The 21300-nt window shown below is 47.5% G+C and overlaps 1 protein-coding gene across 2 annotated transcripts in view; it reads left to right on the forward strand.

The window, feature by feature from the left end:
* Positions 1 to 21300, forward strand: part of HTR3A (5-hydroxytryptamine receptor 3A) — a 31829-nt gene that overhangs the window by 1440 nt on the left and 9089 nt on the right. Inside the window, exons 3-7 of one of the 2 annotated variants that reach the window (XM_042959022.1) lie at positions 3242 to 3289; positions 4553 to 4658; positions 16887 to 17141; positions 19369 to 19535; positions 21074 to 21118. In XM_042959022.1, the coding sequence (XP_042814956.1) occupies positions 17075 to 17141; positions 19369 to 19535; positions 21074 to 21118 (279 nt within the window). In that variant the 5' untranslated portion in view covers positions 3242 to 3289; positions 4553 to 4658; positions 16887 to 17074. Of the gene's footprint in view, positions 1 to 3241; positions 3290 to 4552; positions 4659 to 16886; positions 17142 to 19368; positions 19536 to 21073; positions 21119 to 21300 lie in introns of those variants that run through there. The other variant, XM_042959023.1, reaches the window with a different exon arrangement.

The raw sequence follows: 21300 nt of genomic DNA on the forward strand, positions 1-21300 counted from the left end.
TGTGTGCGTGCGCGTGTGCATGGGTTTACATGCCTATATGTACCTGCATGTGTGCCTATGTGTTTGAGGTGGTCACTCAAAGTCGGAGGAGAACCAGACCAGCTCGTTCAAAGCTCTCATTTTTCAGATGAGGCTGGGAGAGGATAATAATAATAAACCCTAGATAATGATAAAGGTGATAGTAATGAGGCTGATTAAAGATAGCCACTCCCTATGGGACACTCACTGTGTGTCACATGACCAATGAGGACTTCCCATAGGGTGTCTAATGTAGTCCTTATGGTAGGATAAATTCATGAATACAGAAACTGAGGCCCAGAGAGGTTAAGTGACTTGCGTAATGCCACACAATGAGTAGGTAAAGACTAGAATTTGAACTAAAGGCTATCTGACGGAGCACCTAGAAGCTTTAGTATCTGGTGTTTGGTATCTAGTGTTTGGAGAGATGGTGGAGGCAGCGGGTGGCCTCCCTATCACAGGAGCAGTGGCAGAATTAAGTGAGCTCCTGGGGGTGGAAGTTGCAAAGACAAGGGACTGTTTTCTCAGTGCAGAGCCCAGACGAGAGCTGCAGTTCTTCTTTCCCAAAGCAGTGAGCTTCCCTGGAGGTCTTATCCCGCTGGGAGACAGGCCCCTGCCCCAGTGCCCTGGGGTTAGAAGGTACACACAGTGTCTTAGGCTAGACTCCTAAGAACCCCGCGTGCTCCCCTACCCGGGCAAAGAGAAGCAGGTGAAGGATCAGGGGCGGGGTCCAAAATGAGGCTGGAGAAGGTTGGCATGTCGGAGCCCATGACAATCTGTGCTGATCTGGAAAAGTGATAGGGCTGGCTGGAGGCTAGAGTGGAGGACGTGGGGTTTAGTGGGGGGATCGTGTGCCCAGCACTGGAGGAATTCTCTCTCCTTTTTTTTTTTTTTAAGTTCTTATTTAAATTCCAGTTAGTTAACATACAGTGTAAATTTAGCTTCGGGTGTCCAATATACTGACTTAACACTTCCATACATCACCCAGTGCTCATCACAACAAGTGCCCTCCTTAATCCCCATCACCTATATGGCCCTTCCCCCCACCAGCCTCCCTGCTGGTAACCAGCAGTTTGTTTTCTATAGTTAAGAGTCTATTTCTAGGTTTCTCTCTCTCTCTTTCCCTTTGCTTGTTTGTTTCTTAAATTCCACATATCAATGAAATCATTTGGTATTTGTCTTTCTCTGACTGACTTGTTTTGTTTGGCATAATACTCTCTAGCTCCATCCATGGCACTGCAAATGGCAAGATTTCATTCTTTGTACGGCTGAATAATATTCCACTGGATATATATACCACCTCTTCTTTATCCATTCGTCAATTGGTGGACACCTGGGCTCTTTCTATAATTTAGCTATAGTAAATAATGCTGCCATAAACATCGAGGTGCATGTATTCCTTTGAATTAGTATTTTTGTATTCTTTGGGTAAATACCTAGTAGCACAATTGCTAGATCGTAGGGTAGTTCTATTTTTAATTTTGGGGGGAACCTCCATACTGTTTTACACAGTGGCCACACAAGTTTGCATTCCCACCAACCCAGCAAGAGCATGGGGTAATTCTCTTTTAAGGAAGGTAAAGAAGATGTTGGGGAGAGAGTCACCCAAGCATAAATTCAAATCTTGGCTCCACCACTTAATGGCTTCGTGATGCTGGACAAGTCAAATAATTCTCTGAGCCTGAGTTTGTTCATCTGTAAAATAGGGATTATAAGGTCCAATACCCAGCATGAGGACTTGTGAAGTATATAAGACTTGTCATAGATGCTCAAAAATATGGTCCCTTCCTCTTCCCACACCCTACCAACCACTTCCCACTAAGAGACTCTGGACAATTTCCTTTATAATAATAACAGTAGTAACAAAAGTGACTACAACTCCATTTACTGAGCACTTACTGTGTGACAGACATAACATGAAGCATCCTACTCATATTATCTCATTAACTTCTCCCTAAAACTCTATGCTAGATGCCATCCATCCATGCTGCCAAGCCCTGGAGAGGTTGACTGACTCATCCAAGGCCCCGGAGCTAGAAAATAGCAGAGCTGACATTCGATCTGAGTCTAGGTTATACTGTGGTGACACATGACCCCCAAGTCTCAGTGGCTTACAGCATGTTGTGTGCCCACTGCCGGCCAGCTCTGGTTCTGGACCATGTCCTCCCTCTGAGACCCAGGCCGGTGGAGCAGCGTCCATCTGGGACATTGTTGGTCACCTTGGCAGAAGGAAAGCGACAGGGCCTGGAAGACATCTCTGTCTCTTCTGCTCACAATTAACTCATTGTCCCATTGTCCTCTTCATGCACCCACTCAACAGCCATGTTGCCAGAAGGGCAATCTGTCCAAGAACCCAGAAGAGGGGACAGCCAGAATATTTGGAGCGTAACATTAATGACCACCATACCCAGTTTCTAATCCCTACCCTCGATGGGTTCCCACAGTAGTGTGAGCCTCGATTTCCTCATCTGTAAGGAAGGAATAATAATTCTACCTTTCAGGATGGTCATGCTGACTCCGTGACCTGGTACACAAGAAACCTAAGCCTGGAAAGACTGAATCATGGAGATTGCGTGTGGGGTTCAGAAATACTCTCGACTGGTCGGTTTAACCTTTATTTGGTGGAATGGCAAATGGTGCTGCGGAATTCAGAGGTTCCCGTGAGACAAGGGACTTGCTTTGGAAAGTGCTGCTGCTCTCAGAGCTCATGAAACCACCTTCAGGGGAGCCAGAAGGGAAGGAACGTTTCCAGGATGTCGATCAGAGGCAACAGCAAATGTGATTATGTCAGCAAATGTGCAAAAGTGCTGTACGCTTTTGGAGGACTCTTCATTTAGGACTAATTAAATACTTGGAAGCAGGAAGATTGAAAGGGTCCTCTCTGGGAAGCTACTTAGGCCAGCAAGACACTTCAGGGTCTATTTGCAGCATTTGGAGAGCTCCAGAGGAGGGGGAAGTGGGCGGCTCAACTGGGAACAACACTCAGGAGGAGGAACACGAGGCTATCAGGGACACTGCAGCATGCCCCCACCCCCACCCCAACCTTGGTCTCCCAGGGTCTGAGGTTTGGGTGATGTGAAAAACAGACCTGGGGTTTATGCTGGTTGTTGTGAAGGGGGTTGGGGGGTGCCTGTAGAATGGTGTGTATCAATTTCCTGTTGCTGCTCTAGAGAATTACCCCAAACTTAATAACTTAAAACAACACAAATTTGTTCTCTTATAGCTCTGCAGGTCAGAAGTCCGAGATCAGTTTCACTGGGTGAAAGTCAAGGTGAAGGCTTCCAGCGGCCACCTGCGCACCTGGGCTCATGGCTCCATCCTCTACCTTCCAATATCATCTCTGGTTTCTGCCTCTGCCTCCACATGGCTTTCTCCTATCCTGTCATCACACCTCCTCTGCCTCTTTCTTAGAAGGACGCTCATGCTTTTACATGTAGGGCCAACCAGGGTGATTCAGGATAATCTCTCCATCTCAAGATCCTTAACACAATCATATCTACAAACTCCCTTTTGCAAACACTCACAGGTTCCAGGAATTAGGACCTGAGTATCTTCAGGGCCATTACCCAGCCTACCACATGACACATCCGAGATGGGTTGGGAAGCAAAAGGGCAACCATGATCCAGCTGCACCCCACAGATCTCCCATGGGGTCTGAGATAGGGGTATCCTCTAGGTCATGGTGGGACCTCTGTGGCAATCCCAGGAGAGCCCATGACACATCTCTCTTCAGCCATGAGGCAGCACATGATACACAGTGCTACTGAGCAGCAAAGACATGTTATATAATCAGTTAATCCATGTATTAACAAACATGTGTTCAACACCTACTGTGTTCCATTGGGGGCGATTCAGACCTAGGGCCCTCCTGGGTTTTCCAACTAGGAGATTCATTCAACAAATACTTATTGAGTCCCAGCTAGGTGTCAGGCACTGTTCTGGGTACTTGGGATATATCAGTAGACAAAACCCCCAAAGCTCCCCGCCCTCAAGGTACTGACATTCTACCAGTGGAGATGGACAATTAGGAATCATCATAAGTCAATCACATAGTATGTTAGGAGGTGATGGGGCTGTGGAACAAAAGACAAAGTGGGGCCAGGTAAGAGGGGTCAGGTGTGCCCAGGTGGGGACAGGGAGGAGAGGGTAGTAAGAAGATTAGTCAGGATAGACTTCATTGAACAGGTGAGGTTTAGGCAAAGACCTGAGGGGGAATTAGCCAAGTGGACATCTGGGAAGAGAGAGCTCCTGGGAGAGCAAAGAGCTAGAGCGAAGGTTCTAAGGTGGAGTGGACAAAGTGATGGGAAGGTCATAGCAGGTGAACACAGGGAACAGGAGCTCGGCGGGCTACCTCTGTGGAGCCAGCCAGGCCAAACCTAAAGAGAAGAGAAGACGGCGTAAAACAAGGTCTCTAAACCCGCTGGTATGGAACTCGGGAAAATCCTCTGAACTGGGAGCTGGCTCTGGGGTTGGGAGTTGCATGGCCTTGCTGAAGTCACTTAGCCTCCCTGAGATTCACTTTCCTCACTTACAGACTGAGAAGCTTGCGTGGATTCTCTCACTCCTCCATTCATTCATCGGACTCCTTCAAGCACAGAGGAGGAGGCCCCAGGCAGATGGGAGACACTGCAGATCCTAAGGTGAGCCTGCTCTCCCTGTCTAGGTCCTTTTTGCTCTACTCTGTGCTGACAGAAGTGAGGGGCTTGGCCTGTAGATGAGAAAGTATAATGGTGGCAGGCCTTGGGTATCAATTTCTGAATGTCCTAAAGAATAGCACTGGGTGGGTGGAAACGTTAGAGAAACACATCTGAGGAGCAAAATAAGAAATATCTCAGCAGAAATGAAATGGTTCTGAAAGGTCTCCTCCTTTGCTTGGAGGTGTGCAAGTAAAAGCTGAGAGCCGTTGGCTGGGGACGCCATAGAGATTTGGGTGCCAGATGGAGGCTGGATTAGATGGTTTCAAAGGCCAAAGGGAGCTCTCTCTGATGTCTCCAACTCTAGAGAATGTTCATACCAAGGCAGGCGTGTCTGCTGGGACATGTTGAAGACCTTGCTTTAGGCTGATTGCTCTCTCATAAGTGCAAAGTGAGTGAGACAGTGGCCCCTGAAGCAGGAGGGCCATGTGACCTCCTTACCGGGTCCTGCGTCTCCACTGAGTGCTGTGGGAAGAGGCCTCCATAGCATAGACTTCCTGTGGGGTCTCACTGCCTCTCTCTTATTGGGAGTGAAGCTGGGATTTCTGCTATGCCTGTCCTCTCCCCATTGTCTCATCTGTCTATTGGCTCACACAGGACTACAGTCTCTATGTCACAGAGTCTTTTCTCTCTCCAGTTAGTGGCAGGTCAGGGAGCCCAAATGTTCTCCACTCTAAGACATACATTACTTTACAAGCCACCCAGTGGCCAGCTAAGACCCCCTGGTTCACTGCCCAAGAAAGTAACAGACCAGAGCTATGACAGCAGTGGGGCCGTGGCAGTCTGCTCCATGTGTCCCCAGAACCAGGGGAGGGAGCCAAGGATCCCAACGCCGGGCCTGGCAGCATCCTTACTACCTCAGTTGACAGCCACACCCCCAAGGAGGTCAGGAGAGCTCCAGAGCACAGGTGAATTTTGCTAAACAGCCTCATTTTCTTCCCTTTCACTACTGCCGTTCATTCGTTTACCCAACAAATATTTATTGAGCATCTATTATGTGATAGGCACTCTCCTAGTTTCAGGGAATTCAACAATCAACAAAACAAATAAAAATCTCTGCCTCTAAAGGACAGTCTCTTCAATAAGTGGTGTTAGAAAAACTTGGGGCGCCGGGGTGGCTCAGTCGGTTAAGCATCCGATTTCTGCTCAGGTCATGATCTTGCGGTTTGTGAGTTCAAGCCCCACATCGGGCTCTGTGCTGATAGCTCAGAGCCTGGAGCCTGCTTCAGATTCTGTGTCTCCCTCTCTCTCTGCTCCTCCCCCTCTCACACTCTGTCTCCCTCTCTTTCTCTCTCAAAAATAAATAAATGAACATTAAAAAGAAGAAGAAGAAAATATAGGGAAGAGCTCTTTGACATTGGTCTTGGCAGTTATTTTTTGGATATAACACCAAAAGCACAATCAACAAAAGCCAAACTAAACAAGCAGAGGTACATTAAACTACAAAGCTTCTGTACAGAAAAGGAAACCATTGACAAAATGAAAGGCAACCAACAAAATGGGAGAAAACACCTGCAAACCATATGTCTGATAAGGTTTTCACGTATAAGATAGATAAGGAACTCATGCAACTCAATAGCAAGAAATAATAATAATCTGATTTAAAAATGGGCAAAACACCTGAATAGACATTTCCCCCAAAAAGATATTCAAATGATCAACAGATACATGAAAAGGTTTTCAACATCACTAATCATCAGAGAAATGCAAGTCTAAACTACAATGAGGTATCACTCCAGGACTGTTAGAATGGCTATTACCAAAAAGACAAAAAAAAAAAAAAAAAAAAAAAAGAAAGAAAGAAAGATTTGTGAGAGTGTGGATGAAAGGAAACCCTTTCCTGCAAATTGATGTAATCATTATGGAAAACAGTATGGAGGTTCCTCAAAACATTAAACATAAAACTACCTATGTCCCACTCCTGAGTGTGTATCTAAAGGAAGTGAAATCACTACATGAAGAGATATCTGCACTCCCATGTTGCTTGCGGCATTATGCACAATGACCAAGATTGGAAACAACATAAGTGTCCATCAGTGGATGAATGGATAAAGAAAATATGATCAATACATACACTAAAGTATTTGTTATTCAGCCATTAAAAGAGGAAATCCTGCCATTTTGCAATGTGATGAACTTAGAGGGCATTATGATAAGTGAAATAAGCCAGATGGGGAAAGACAAATACTGTATGGTATCACTATATACAGGATTTAAAAAAAAAAGTCAAATTCATGAAGCAGAGAGTACATTGGATGGTGGCTGCCAGGGGCTGGGAGGGCGGGCGGGGAGTGGGGAGACGTTGATCAAAGGTCCAAACTTTCATTTATAAGATGACTATGTTCTGGCATGTGTGGGTGGCTCAGTTGATTAAGTGTCCGGCTTCGTCTCTGGTCATGATCTCTCGGTTCATGAGTTTGGGTCCCAAGTCAGGCTCTGTGCTGATGACTCAGAGCCTGGAGCCTGCTTCAGATTCTGTGTGTGTGTCTCTCTCTCTGCCCCTTCCCTGCTTGCACTCTGTCTCTGTCTGTCTCTCTGTTTCTCTCAAAAATAAATAAACATTAAAAAATTTTATTAAAAAAACGACAAATAAGTTCTGAGGATCTTGCACAGAGCATGGTGATTACAGATAACCATACTGTATTGTATACCTGAAGTTTGCTAAGAGAGTGGGTCTTAAGCATTTTCACACAAAGAAAAAGGTAACTATGTGAGGGGTTGGATATGTTCATTAACTTGATCGTGGTAATCATTTCACAATGCATATGTATATCCAATCAGCACTCTGTACACTTTAAATGTACACAATTTTATTTCTCAATTATACCTCAGTAAAGCTGAGAGAGGAAAAATCCCCTCCCTTGTGGAGCTCACATTCTAGCAGGGGAAACAGATAATAAACAAGATAAATAAACTGAGCATGCAGCATGTGAGAAGTGTGCAGAAGGAATATAGGGAGCAAGGGGGGTGTATGTGAGACAAGGTGGTCAGAGAAGGTCTCGCCAGGAAGGTGACGTGGGAGGCAGGTGAGGGCAGCCAGGCTCACACACAAGCTATTGCTCTCTGATTCTCCCCTCCCCTCTTCCCAGGCTGGTGGCAAGCTGCTGGGAACCCACCCCTTTCAGGTTCTATTGCTGTATTTAACTCTTTTAGGGTGTTCACAAGCCATTACCTCTTTTATTTATTAATTCTATTGATCCCTTTTGTTGTAATGGGAAGGAAACTAATAGCTTCTGAGCCTATGCTGTGTCCTGGGCCCTGGGCTGCATGCTGAGCTGTGCAGCCCTCAGCCCGTTGAATCCTCATGACCCCTGGGGGGCACGCGTGCTTATGCCCACTCTAGACATGAGAAAACTGAGGTGACCTGCTTTAGGTGTCTGGGCCAGGGTTGAAGGACTAGTAAGCTGAGCAACTGAGATTTGAGGTCAAGTCTGACTCCAGAGTCTGTGCTTTTTTCATAACACATGAATTGCGATTTTCATAATTGTTGGGAGAGGCAGGGAGGGAGCGGGTCTCAGATTATCTGGGAAGGCGTGTGCTTAATTTGAACCATATGATGCTGGCATCGCCTTCCCCATTCCAGAGTAATAATTACTGAACTATACTATTCTCAAAAAGAGTCCTTGAATTTGGTAGGCAGAGCAACTATTCCTTTATTCTCATTTGATAGGTGATAAGACCTAGGCACAGACGATTTAGTTGGTTCGCCCACGGCCACACTTGGAGTATTTGATGGAAGCAAGGCTAGAGTCGCCTGGTATTCCATTCTTCCTCTTGCTTCCTTTTAAATACCCATCTAGTTTCTTTTCAGTGAGATGGTACATGTACACGGGACAAAACTTAAAGGCGTAACAGGGTAGATAAAGAAAATGTCTCCCTCCCCACCCTGTCCCTGGATCTGCATCTCACCGCCCCTGAGGCAACAACCATACAGCCTGCTGTTCCTTCCTCTCCGTTCCTTCCCCCAGTGGAAACAGCAGAGGAGAGAATCAGATCTTCTCTTGGCTTAGGGTTTTAAACCAGGCTCGGCTACCTGTTTGCTGAGTGACCTTGGGCAAGTTGCTACGTGTCTCAGAGCAGGAGTTCTCCAGCTATAAAATGGGGACAAGGTCACCTACCTCAGAGAGCTCTCCTGAGTATCAAAGTGAAAGGGGAGCATGCAGGAAAGTGCATTGTAAACCATGCAGAGCCTCACGAAGGTTACTAAATATTTTTATTCTCTGCCTCTGGAAGAGCCCAGAAATGACCACCAGGTTCTCACCCTCTCAGAGACAATGGAGAGGATGAATAGGAGATGGAACTCATTTCCACAGGATGAAAGGAAATGATTCCAATTGTACCAAGTGCAATTAAAATTTAATAGTACAGGAAACTTTGCTTTGGAATCCCAAAGGGGCTTCTGAGTTTTCCTTCTTTGAAAAGTTTTTGGAAAATACTAATAACAATATATTAAGACACTAATCTTCCAAGAGGCAAGGGAATGGATAAAAAGGCCTCTCTAGTCCCTTCCTTTCTAGAAATTAGAATTCAAGTAGAAGAGAAATTTAAACCAAACCTTCTGTCCCTGGCCCAGCTCTGGGGTGACCAGATGGGCTAATGACACATTGCCAGCCACACTCATGTCTGGCCTTTGCTACCAGCTTGTTGACTCTAGGTGCACTTTCCAGGTTGACCTTCTACTCTGGAGACCACCCTGGAGTTGGTTCTGTTGTTTGTGGCCAACAAACAGAATTTAATGGATATGTGGGGATTGGGGTAGAAGGGGAGCTTCATCTTATAGGAAGGAGACATTCTCCAGAAGCTGGAGCATCCTGGTCTTGGCTACTTGTAAGGACCCAGAGCAATATGGCCACCCTCCTGTGCCAGGAAGGAGGGGAGGGGAAAAGAAGGGTGGGCCTGCCTCTCTGCTGCACATGGCCTGCATGAAGGATTGCCACCACCCTTATGAAAACAAGTCCCCGGATCTCCAGAGTTTCGCTGCAGGAAGATCTTTAGGAAGGTGGGGCAGTGGGGCCCCTAGGGTTTCACTTTGCTTGGGTGCTTCTCTCTCTCAGACAGTTGCTGCTGCCACCTCACTGGCCAATCAGGAACAAAGTCCTCCTCCTCCTCCACCCCTTAGTGTGGCAGATGAAGATTGGGGATTCCCACATGAACACCTATTAAGGGAAGAGAAAGGACAAGGAGGCAAAGGAGTATTCGCCGACCGAAATACTCGGTCTTATAGGGCACAGGGTGCTGGGTCATCCCAGGCCTGTCGAATACCTCCCTGCAGCCCCACAATGTTCTAGAGAGTCCCAAAGGAGAAGCATGACTTCATGAGGCCCCTTTCTTGGGGCTTCTTCACCTCTACTTCTTGCCTGTCTGCATGTGGACGGTGGTGCCTTAAAACGAACTCAACCATCTTGACCTTTGAGGTCAATATCGACAGAAAAAGCCCCACTGTGCCACCTGCTTCAGGATTTCCATCCCTTCTGCTTGGAGGACTAGAAAAGACTTCCTCTCCAGGTGACAGATGACAAGGAAGCCCCACCCCATGCACCCAGACTCAATAGAATAATATTATAGTCCAGAGATTCTAGCATCACTTCCATCCCATGACGAGGGGTTGCAGAAGGTCACTGGTCCCAAGTTTACTGTGAAGCCCCATACCTAGCATTTGCAGAAACTGGCTATATTGGGGCCAGGATGGGAAAGGGCAGTATTTCTGAATCCAGTCTGTATTGGGGAAAACAATAAATGCAATGGTCCCTAAAGTTATCATATATTCTTATGACTATTCTTTAATAAAAATATCTTTAATTTGCAGGCTTATGTAGGGCCAACCCAATGAGCCTGCCCTTTCAATAAGAGCAGTCAAGGCAGGAATGGGGGACTCCCATCCATACTAGGGATCGGAGCCAGAGTCCAGTCAGCCTGGGCCTCAATCCTACAGAATGCTCTGGACTCATTGTAATCGGGAGGTTATGAGCCCAGGCTTTCAAGTTTGTAGGACCTAACACCACACCCTCCATTTATCAGCCCTGGAATTCTGCACGGGCTGCTTGACTACTCTGTGCCTTCCTTTTTATTTTATTTTATTTTATTTTATTTTTTTTTTTTATTTTTTTTTTTAATTTTATTTTTAATTTTTTAAAATTTACATCCAAATTAGTTAGCATATAGTGGAACAATGATTTCAGGAGTAGATTCCTTAGTGCCCCTTACCCATTTAGCCCATCCCCCCTCCCACAACCTCTCCAGTAACCCTCAGTTTGTTCTCCATATTTATAAGTCTCTTCTGTTTTATCCTCCTCCCTGGTTTTATATTATTTTTGTTACCCTTCCCTTATGTTCATCTGTTTTGTCTCTTAAAGTCCTCATATGAGTGAAGTCATATGATTTTTGTCTTTCTCTAATTTCACTTAGCATAATACCCTCCAGTGCCATCCACGTAGTTGCAAATGGCAAGATTTCATTCTTTGTGATTGCTGAGTAATACTCCATTGTATATATATATGCCACATCTTCTTTATCCATTCATCCATCGATGGACATTTGGACTCTGTCCATACTTTGGCTATTGTGGATAGTACTGCTATAAACATTGGGGTGCACATGTCCCTTCGAAACAGCATACCTGTATCTCTTGGATAAATGCCTAGTAGTGCAATTGCTGTGTCCTAGGGTTGTTCTATTTTTAGTTTTTTGAGGAACCTCCATCCTGTTTTCCAGAGTGGCTGCACCAGCTTGCATTCCCACCAGCAGTGTAAAAGAGATCCTCTTTCTCTGCATCCTCACCAACATCTGTTGTTGCCTGAGTTGTTAATGGTGCTATTCTGACAGGTGTAAGGTGGTATCTCATTGTGGTTTTGATTTGTATTTCCCTGATGATGAGTGATGTTGAGCATTTTTCATGTGTCGGTTGGCCATCTGGTTGTCTTCTTTGGAGAAGTGTCTATTCATGTATTTTGCCCATTTCTTCACTGGATGATTTGTTTTTTGGGTGTGGAGTTTGATAAGTTCTTTATAGATTTTAGATACTAACCCTTTATCTGATATGTACTTTGCAAATATCTTCTCCCATTCTGTCGGTTGCCTTTTAGTTTTGTTGATTGTTTCCTTTGCTGTGCAGAAGCTTTTTATTTTGATGAGGTCCCAGTAGTTCATTTTTGCTTTTGTTTCCCTTGCCTCTGGAGACGTGTTGAGTAAGAAGTTGCTGCGGCCAAGATCAAAGAGGTTTTTGCCTGTTTTCTCCTTGAGGATTTTGATGGCTTCCTGTCTTACATTTAGGTCTTTCGTCCATATTGAGTTTATTTTTGTGTATGGTGTAAGTAAGTGGCATTCTTCTGCATGTCGCTGTCCAGTTTTCCCAGCACCACTTGCTGCAGAGACTGTCTTTATTCTACTGGATATTCTTTCCTGCTTTGTCAAAGATTAGTTGGCCATACATTTGTGGGTCCATTTCTGGGTTCTCTATTCTGTTCCATTGATTAAGTGTCTGTTCTTGTGCCATCTCTGCCTTCCTTTTCTCATCTGCAGTATGGGAATAATCATATCTTCTTCGTAGGAAATAGAAGTTAAATGTGATAAAGAGTTTAGCACAGTGCCTGGCACACAGTGTGCTTGCTAAATGGCAGGTACTGTTGTGAAGTGGTGCAGAAGCAGGCCATTCCAAGGAGCAGGGCCTTGACAGAGAAAAGGTCAAGATGGGAAATGATGGGGGCATCAAGGAAAGAAAAGGCCAGGAGGGAAGAGACTGGTCCTCTTCTCTCCTCTCCATAAAGGCCACTGCTGCCTCTGTGGGCAGGGAAACTAGGAAGTCTGAGTCAGGCCTCTTCCCATCTCCCTGGCTTCCATCTTCCCCATGGGGAGATGACCTAAATCTTTCAACCTCCATGCCAGGATGTGTCAGGTGCCTGGAACTGGTGGAAGAAGGGCTCCCCTGTCTGCCCCTGTGCCCTTCCCAGAGCTGAGGGGTAGAGCCCGCAGGGATTCCGTGAGCAAGTGCCGAGCATGGGTAGCATGCAGCCAGTAGGGCCCGTGGACCCCTCTCCTCAAGGTGCCGTGGGAGAGTGGAGCTGCATCCCCCACTCGGAACCCTTCCCCAGCAGGTGGGCACCTGGTGGGGCCAGATGCTATGACAGATTGCAGAAGTTTTTCTAAGTTTATAGGTTTTAAAAGGTCAGGCTCTTTGGTGGTAAAATTTTCAGAGACCAGTAAAATTTACTGGAGGAGACAGGAGACACGACTGAAAGTAAAAGGCTGCAGCCAGGAGTCTAAGGGATCTCAGCTCCATCCCCTAACGGGCTGTGGGAACAGAGGCAAGGCACAGAGGCTCTCTGGGCTCTGTGTTTTAACCTGGAAAATGGGAGCAAGCACCGTGGTAAGGGGCAGGAGGGTGTGCGCCCCCATGAGCCTGGGCTCTTCACCGCCTGATTACACCGAGTCCCAGAGCCCTCTGTAGGATTTAAACCCAGGTTGATTGATTGAATTCTGGAAAGTGCCAAGCACAGGCGTGACTACAGTCCTCCTGGGCACGGTGTTGGGAGCAGCTGGACACAAAGCCAAGGCACAGGCCTACAGGTCCTGCATCCTCAGGGCTTTTCATTACCCACCCTGGGCCGCTGCCGTCTGCGTGTCTGCCTCTGCGCCCCCGGAGGAGCCCGGCCGTCTGCAGGCAGAGCTCCGGAATCAAATTAGCCAGGCCTCTGCTATTTCCCTCGTCCCCACCGGCCACGGCGAGTTCATCAAGGCCGCTCACTAATTTTTATCTTGTTTAAAAGGGACAAAAGTGACTCCACAGTTTCATCGGAGGCAATTTACACCCCGCCACTGGCCACAGCTCCAACTACCCCCTGTCTGCTGTGCCATCAAATCCATTAATAGGAAATTTCTTTGGGGGAAACTTGACTGATGCTCCATCAGAGAGGCACAGAGGCAATACATCTCCATTCGAGGCCGTGGCCTGCCCGGCTCGCTATAATCCTATTACCTAAGAAGCTAATTCCCTAATGCACACACTGTACCAAGACATTCTCTTCCCTCCCCAGCACAGTTGGGCAGTCCCAGAGGATTCCAGGAGCTCAGAGCAGAAGTGAAGGCTTGGGGCTCAGAGGACAGGGTCTCCAGGCTTTTTGGTTGCTCCCTGCCCGGGGCTTGGCATGTGGCCTTGGCTGGCCCTCCATTCCACAGCACTGGACGGTCAGTCACATTCAAGCCACCCCAACTCCACGGCTCTGCCTCTCCTGAAGCCTTCTTTTCTTTTCCTCCCTCTATTTCCCTTTTTTTTTTCCTCCTTGCCTTTTACTGCTAGCTTCCTTTTCTTTTCCATTTCCTGCCAATGTTTTCTTTTCTCATCTTCCTTTTCCTCTTCCTTTTACTTTTGCCTTCTCTCCCTTCTTCTCCAGATCCCTCTTTTCCTGTAGTTTTACCTTCTGTTTCTTTGCACCATCTTCTTGCCCCCCTCTCCCCCACTGCTTGGGCACCATGCCCGCACAAGTTCAGTGCCCAGTGCTTCTTCCTGCTGTCTGTCTCCAGGTGGCTTGGCTCTGTGGAAGGAATGGGCTCCAGGCCACACTGGTCGTGGCTTGGGGCAACAGGTGAGGGAGTGCCTTGTGGGTATGCGCAGGGAGCCCCAGGGAGGACAAAATGGGGCATTCGGAGGCAGTGGCTCGGACATGGAGGGGAGCGGCTAAGTGTTGTTTGTTCTTTAATGATGCAGCAACTGTAATGGAAACCCCAGTGGGTTACTGCTAAGCACCAAACCTGGTAACGGCCATACGAAGGGCCCCCGTCAGTGAATGGTATAATGCTTGTTGTAGATTTTATAACGCACATAAACAAGATGAAACATCCTTCTAGAAATTTACAGCAGATTTCTCAGTGACAATGAGAAATGAGCATGAGCCTAAGAATCTTTGTGTATCACTCCAGATGCTGGGCTTGAAGATGGATTTAGGAATCCACAAATGCCCTTCCTGAGTTTGAGCCCCTTCAAGACCTCAGCCTGGACGCCTTGGGACAGCCTGGTTCTTCTTGCCTTGTCCTGCTGTCAAGCCTGGATGTACTCATTCTGGAGTGGAGGTGCCTAGTTTCTCCTATTGTACCGCGTGTCCTCATCTCCATTCCTCAAAAAGGAATTCCTGGAGATGATTTTCCGTGTTTTATCTGGATTGTGCAGTGAGGAAGCACATGACTTCACAGAAGGGTAGCCCAATCTCCTTGAGCTGGACCAAGCACTCCAGGACCAAACTCTGGCTAATAGCCATCCAAAGGGACTCCATCAATGAGTGTTAAATGCTGATGCAGATTTCATCATGCACACGAATAAGGGGGGAAATCCAGACAAAACCAAAAAGGACTCGGCCCTGACCAAGGTGATTTTTTTTTAACCATGACAACTGAGAAAATTCTTCTTTCCCACAGTGTTCCCAGCCTATGCCACACTTAAATCCAACTGGAAATGGAATTGAAAGGAATAAAAATATTTGTGGTTGAAGCTTGCCATGATTTGATACAGGTGTATCTTGCTTTTCACACACTCGAGGCAAAGAAGTCTGCTTCTACCCAAATGGTAAAGTGGGAGTGAGATTCACTCAAACAGAAATTCCAAGCCACACTCTTCTCTGACAGTTTTTTTGGCACACAGCTGGGTGTCTGAGGGATAGATCCTTTCCTATTCGACTGACAAAGGAAAAAGAAACCCTTGTTTCAAGAAAACGTTTAAAAGCAAAGTATTGATGGGGCACCTGGGTGGCTCAGTTGGTTGAGCATCTGACATCAGCTCACGTCATGATCTCATGGTTTGTGAGTTCAAGCCCCACATCAGCCTCACTGCTGTCGGCACAGAGCCTGCTTCAGATCTTCTGTCCCCCTCTCCCTCTGCCCCTCCCCTGCTCAGCCTCTCTCTCTCAAAAATAAATAAACATTAAAAACATTCTTAAAAGGAAAGTGTTGACAATGTTCATGAAATGGTATTAATAAGCAAAGGACAGGATGGGATACAAAATTATATGTACAGTGTATTTACTTCATCGTACACATTATAACAGAAAATTATCGAGGAATATATATCAAAATATTAACAGTGGATGTTTCTGGGTAGTGAGTAAGCCCATGGATGATTTTAATGTTTCTTCATATTTTTCTATAATAAGCATGTATTATTGTATTCTCTTTTTTAATTAAAAAACTTTTTTAATGTTTATTTATTTGTGAGAGAGAGAGAGAGACAGAGAGACAGAGCACAAGTGGGGAAGGGATAGAGAGAGAGGGAGACAACAGAATCTGAAGCAGGCTCCAAGCTCTGAGCTGTCAGCACAGAGCCTGATGCGGGGCTTGAACCCACAAACCGTAACATCATGACCTGAGCTGAAGTCAGATGTTTTACTGATTGAGCCACCCAGGCACCCTTATTATATTTTCATAATACATGTTATGGGGGTGCCTGGGTGGCTCAGTCAGTTTAGCGTCCAACTCTTGATTTCGGCTCAGGTCACGATCTCATGGTTCATGGGTTTGAGCCCTACATCAGACTATGTGCTGTCAGTGCTTGGAGCCCGCTTGGGATTCTCTCTTCCTCTTTCTCTGCCCCTGCTCCCCTTGTGCTCTCTCTCTCTCTCAAAAATAAATAAACTTAATAATAATAATAATACATATTATGTATATGAAACAATATATAAATATATTTGCTTAGTATAAATTACATATACAGGTTACTACTTAAATATTTAAATTTAAATATTTTGTTGAGAAAAATAAATATTTTGATGAGGACAAAAGGACAGAGGTAACCCCATGTGGTAACCCCAGGTCCCCTTCCTCTGTGTGCAGAGATGCCCGGCCCCTGCTTAGGAAGGGGAGTGAACGAATGGCCCCCCCTGCTCCCGCCGCACCTCCCCCTGCCCCAGCCCCATGCTACCCAAGTGCACTAGCCATGGGACATAAATGAAGGTAGCAACCCAGGGCCACTCCCAGCAGACAGGCTGCACCCTTGCTCCAGGAGCCCCTGCAGTGGCCCCCAACCCCCCAGCCCTCCACCCCAAGTTACTCCTTGGAGCATTTGGCCCGGCCACCTGGCTGAAGGGGCGGACTAAGTCTTGCCCCATGACATCAGCTGGGCGGCCTCCCCTCTCACTGGCTCCCTCTCCTTCCTTCCCGCCCTGAAACCTGATCCGGCTGAGGGACTGATTGCAGGAACTTGGCGACTGTCCAGCGCTGGTGGCCCCTCAGCAGTGGGAGGCTGCAGCCTCAGAGGTGTGGAAGGCGGCCCTGAGGAGGCAGGCCGGCTGGGACATGAAGCCGGCAGAGTGTGGGCAGCCTGCTTCTCAGCACGTCTTACCCTGAGGCCACTCCAAGGCAGCTCACGCCCGGGGAAAGTCACCATGCTGTCGTGGGTGCCACGGGTCCTGCTGGCCTTGCTTCTGCCCACACTCCTGGCACATGGACAAGGTAAGGGGATGGTGGGAAAAGATACGGGACATGGCTGGCCACCTGCAGAGGTCGGGTAGGGGATGTTTGATTCCCCCAGGGGTTGGGGGAGGGAGGTTTTCAGAGTGGGTGCTGCTTCAGGAAAGTCAGGGATCTTGCCACATCCGAGCACAAGAATTTGAAGGCACTATGGTCCAGCTCAAAAGCAGGGGTGGTAGAGTGCCAGGTGAGGGCGGGGCTTGCCAAGAGGGGCTCCTGTCTTCTTTGCTCTGCTCCCAAACTCGTGGAACAGTAGCTGCAAGGGACTTTGGACTTCATTTGGTCTACTCCTTCTTGTTATAAATGGGAATGCTGTGTCCAGAGAGGGGGAATAATTCACTCAAGGTCACACAGCACATTAGCAACAGAGTGGTGACCAGAACCAACCTCAGCTTCCCTGGTCTTGTTGCATGGGCTCCCTGGGCCTCCTTTCCTCAAGTTCCCTTCCAGAGCTAAACTCTAATAACCCCAAACTTCTCTGCATTCCCCTACCCTTTCCTCCTGCTTTCCTGGGATATGAGGTGTTTGGGTCACAAAAGGATTTGTTTCCTTTTGCCACAAACAATATTTATTTCCTGTTTTGGAAGGTTTTCTTCCCACGCAGAGCTAGGTTGGGAGAGCTGGGGCACAATTAGGATGCTGTCCCGGGGCTGAACAGAGAGGAAGAACTTACATGTATGTGCGTGCTGGCTTTCCTCCCTTGAGCCGTCCCTGTGGAAGCTCGGCAGGACCAACAGACCCAGGCTGCATGTTAAGGCTGTGGCTCGGAGCTTTCTTGGCTGAGGAGAATTACTATCCAGTCTGGCTCCCTGCACACCAGTCCATTTCCCAACAATAGACTCAGGGCTATTGCTTGCGTAGTGAAGACACAGAGAGATTTGGATTTGAATCTCATTTCCCCCACTTGCGGGGCACAGTCTCCACCTTTCTGAGCCTTGGGGACTCTTATCTGGAAACTGTGCCGTCATGACAGCCGCCCCCATGGGCTGCTCGAAGATTGAAATGAAGAATGTGTTAACTGTTATTATTCCACAGGAGACACTCAGTAAGTGGTCTCTTGTCCTCCCCCTCTCTCTGCTCTTCTCTGTCCTTCGGAGGGAAGCTGAAAGTTTATCAGGGAAGGTGGGTGGGGAGCAGGAAGGGGGATCTGTAGCAGAAATTTGCACACATTATATAGACAAGATGCGAGAAGAGGCAGCCTTGTTTGGAGAAAGTCAGGCCCACTGGCACCTGGTCTGTGGAAGACCCCAGAGGCACCCTGCTAGTCCCCTAACAGCTTTGCCCCCTGTGCCCTGGTCCTCTAGGGTTCTCGCATTCCCTACCCTATGACTTTCACCTTCTTTTTCTTGGCATCTTTCAGAAAGTGCTTCCGCTATTTCCCAGAGGGGTAACAGGTGCACGTGAAACCCCCATAGAATGGAGTGAGGACCTCAGAGTTAGGTTTTCTCATCGCCATTTTGTCCTCATAGGTCTCCTGCTCGGGGAACAATTCAGTTTCTCCTCACTTCCTGTAACCTCACGTCTAACCCTCTTCCCAACCCACCAAATCTGCCCATAAATCAACCCTCTGGAGGAGACCCGCCTCCAGGAGTTTGTGCGTGCATGACTCAGAGGGGAGGATTTTGCAGGAAGGAATGGCAGCTTTCACGGGATGCCTCCTTTCTTTCTTTGTTAATAGGAGGCTGGGGTCAAGGAGCCGACGAGGATCTGGCCAGACGCTGAGGTCTGACCTTGACTGAGGCAAACCTTCATGCAGACCTTTGGGCTTAGAGATGGTGTACTTGGGGCCACCTTTCCTTGCAGCCCCCTCTCCTTCCAGTACCCATCCCGAGGGCCACTCCTCCTTAGCTCCCCAGCTCCCCTCCTCTGTCTCCTGTAGACCACCTCCTCTGGGCAGGTACCTGCTCAACCTTTCTCAGCCCCTGGCCCACTTAGACCTCACCTGTCTTAATTCACCTACGTTTACAGCCCAGCTCCCCTGTCTCATGGAAATGAGTGTGTAGGTTACCCTTAGGAGACAATACCTTCAGATTTGGGCAGGAATCTCTGTGGACAAAACATTCCAGTGACGGGACTTTCAGCCTGTGGAAGTATCTGGGACTCTGGGGTGAAAATAGTGGAGGCATTTTCCTTTCAATAGCCTTCAAACCAGGCCAAAAGATGGGGGAAGCCTCAGGCTCTGATGCCCACTTTGCCCTGTTCTTCCTAGCCAGGCGCAGGGAGCACCCCCAGGCTCAGAACACCTCTAGGCCTGCTCTGCTGAGGCTGTCAGAATACCTCCTGGCCAACTACCAGAAGGGCGTGCGGCCTGTGCGGGACTGGAGGAAGCCAACCACCGTGTCCATCGATGTCATTGTCTATGCCATCCTCAGCGTGGTGAGCACTAGGCCCCAATCTGCCCCACTCAGAGGTGGGCCTTTTGGGGTGGAAGACCATGTAAGGCCGGGTCACTCCCTGGGCAGCACAGGGGACATTCAAGTACCCAGAGTACCTGTGATCTGGCACAGACCCGTGCCAGGCTGGACAACAGCACCGACCGTCTACAGAGCTGCCCAAACCAGAAAACCAGGGTCACTTCTGTGGCTGCCTCTCTCAACCCCTATTCCTAGAGGGCCACTTACCACATGTGGTTCTTCATGCATTGTATCATGGTAACCATGTCCCCACATAAGCTGTCCTGTTCATCTGTCCTATTCATTTCTAGGCCCTTGGTGTCTGACACGGGCCCCTGATACATGACAGGTGTTGCTAAATGATTGTTGAACAATGAATCCTAAACCAATTAATAAATCAATTTCTTCATCAATGACTGTAGTAGGGCGGGGTGCACTGCCTGGTGAGGAGGTCAGACGTTGTGCAGAGATAAACAAGAGAGCAGTTGCAGAGATGGAGAGCACCAGAGCAAGCAGGACCTGACCTCACAGTCTCTATTGCAGCCCGTGTGGCTGTTTCGGGAAGCAAAGCTGGGAATTAGTTGGGAATGAGGGACAGTGATGAATTTTGGACTGTGTGTTTTTGCATTTCTTGACTGCATACTAGGGTGGGAGGGAGATACAGATGTAGATATACAGGCATACAAATATGTAAAAGTGTATAGATATAGGGGCATCTGGGTGGCTCAGTCAGTTGAGCATCTGACTCTTGATTTCGGCTCAGGTCATGAACTCACGATTTGTGGGATTGAGCCCCATGTTGGGTTCCTTACTGACAGCACAGAACCTGCTTGGGATTCTGTCTCTCTCTCTCTCTCTCTCTCTCTGCCCCTTGCCCACTGGTATGCATATGTGTACTCTCTCTCTCAAAATAAATAAACATCTAAAAAATACAGATAGATAAAATATTTTCTATATGTCTTCTCTTTTTTAAAAAAAAATATTTATTTTGAGAGAGAGCACGAGCAGGGGAGGGGCAGAGAGAGAGAGGAAGAGAGAGAATCCCAAGCAGGCTCCACACTGTCAGCACAGAGCCTGACTCAGGGCTCGATCCCACTATCCATGTGATCATGACCTAAGCCAAAATCAGAAGTCAGACACTTAACTGACTGAGCCTCCCAGGCACCCCCTTTATGTTTTCCCTTATCTTATATGTTACGTATATTATATATGTAAAATATATGTAGCATAGAGACATATATATGTATAACATAATAGAAAATAGTAAAAGATGATTGATAGATAGATAGATAGATAGATAGATAGATAGATAGGAAATTAAAAAAGAAACAGTTGTATTTCTTCCTAGATGTGTCCTAGTCAAAGACCAACCAACTCTTCCTGGTTGGCCCTTTTCTCTTTATCTTCACTACCTCTTCCCGAAGGAATAGGGACACAAAGCAACAGCTCCTCTTGGGGTACATGTGCAAGGTGGATGTCCGCCCACGGGGCACTGACGCTGAGCCCTCTTTCCTTTCACAGGATGAAAAGAACCAGGTCCTGACCACCTACATCTGGTACCGGCAGGTGAGCGCCCACTCCCATTTCCTGGGATGGGATCTTCCCCTTCCAGGAAGGATTCCTCAAAAGAGTCAGGAATGTCAGAGGCCTTGGTGAGGGGAGGGGGGAAGAGGCTCAGAGACAGACTCAGGAGACCCGGGAGTCTGGGCCCCTCTCCTCTCAGGACTGGAGATGGAAGGAAGCTCCGT

The sequence above is a fragment of the Panthera tigris genome, chromosome D1 (assembly GCF_018350195.1).
Source record: "Panthera tigris isolate Pti1 chromosome D1, P.tigris_Pti1_mat1.1, whole genome shotgun sequence".
NCBI lineage: Eukaryota > Metazoa > Chordata > Mammalia > Carnivora > Felidae > Panthera > Panthera tigris.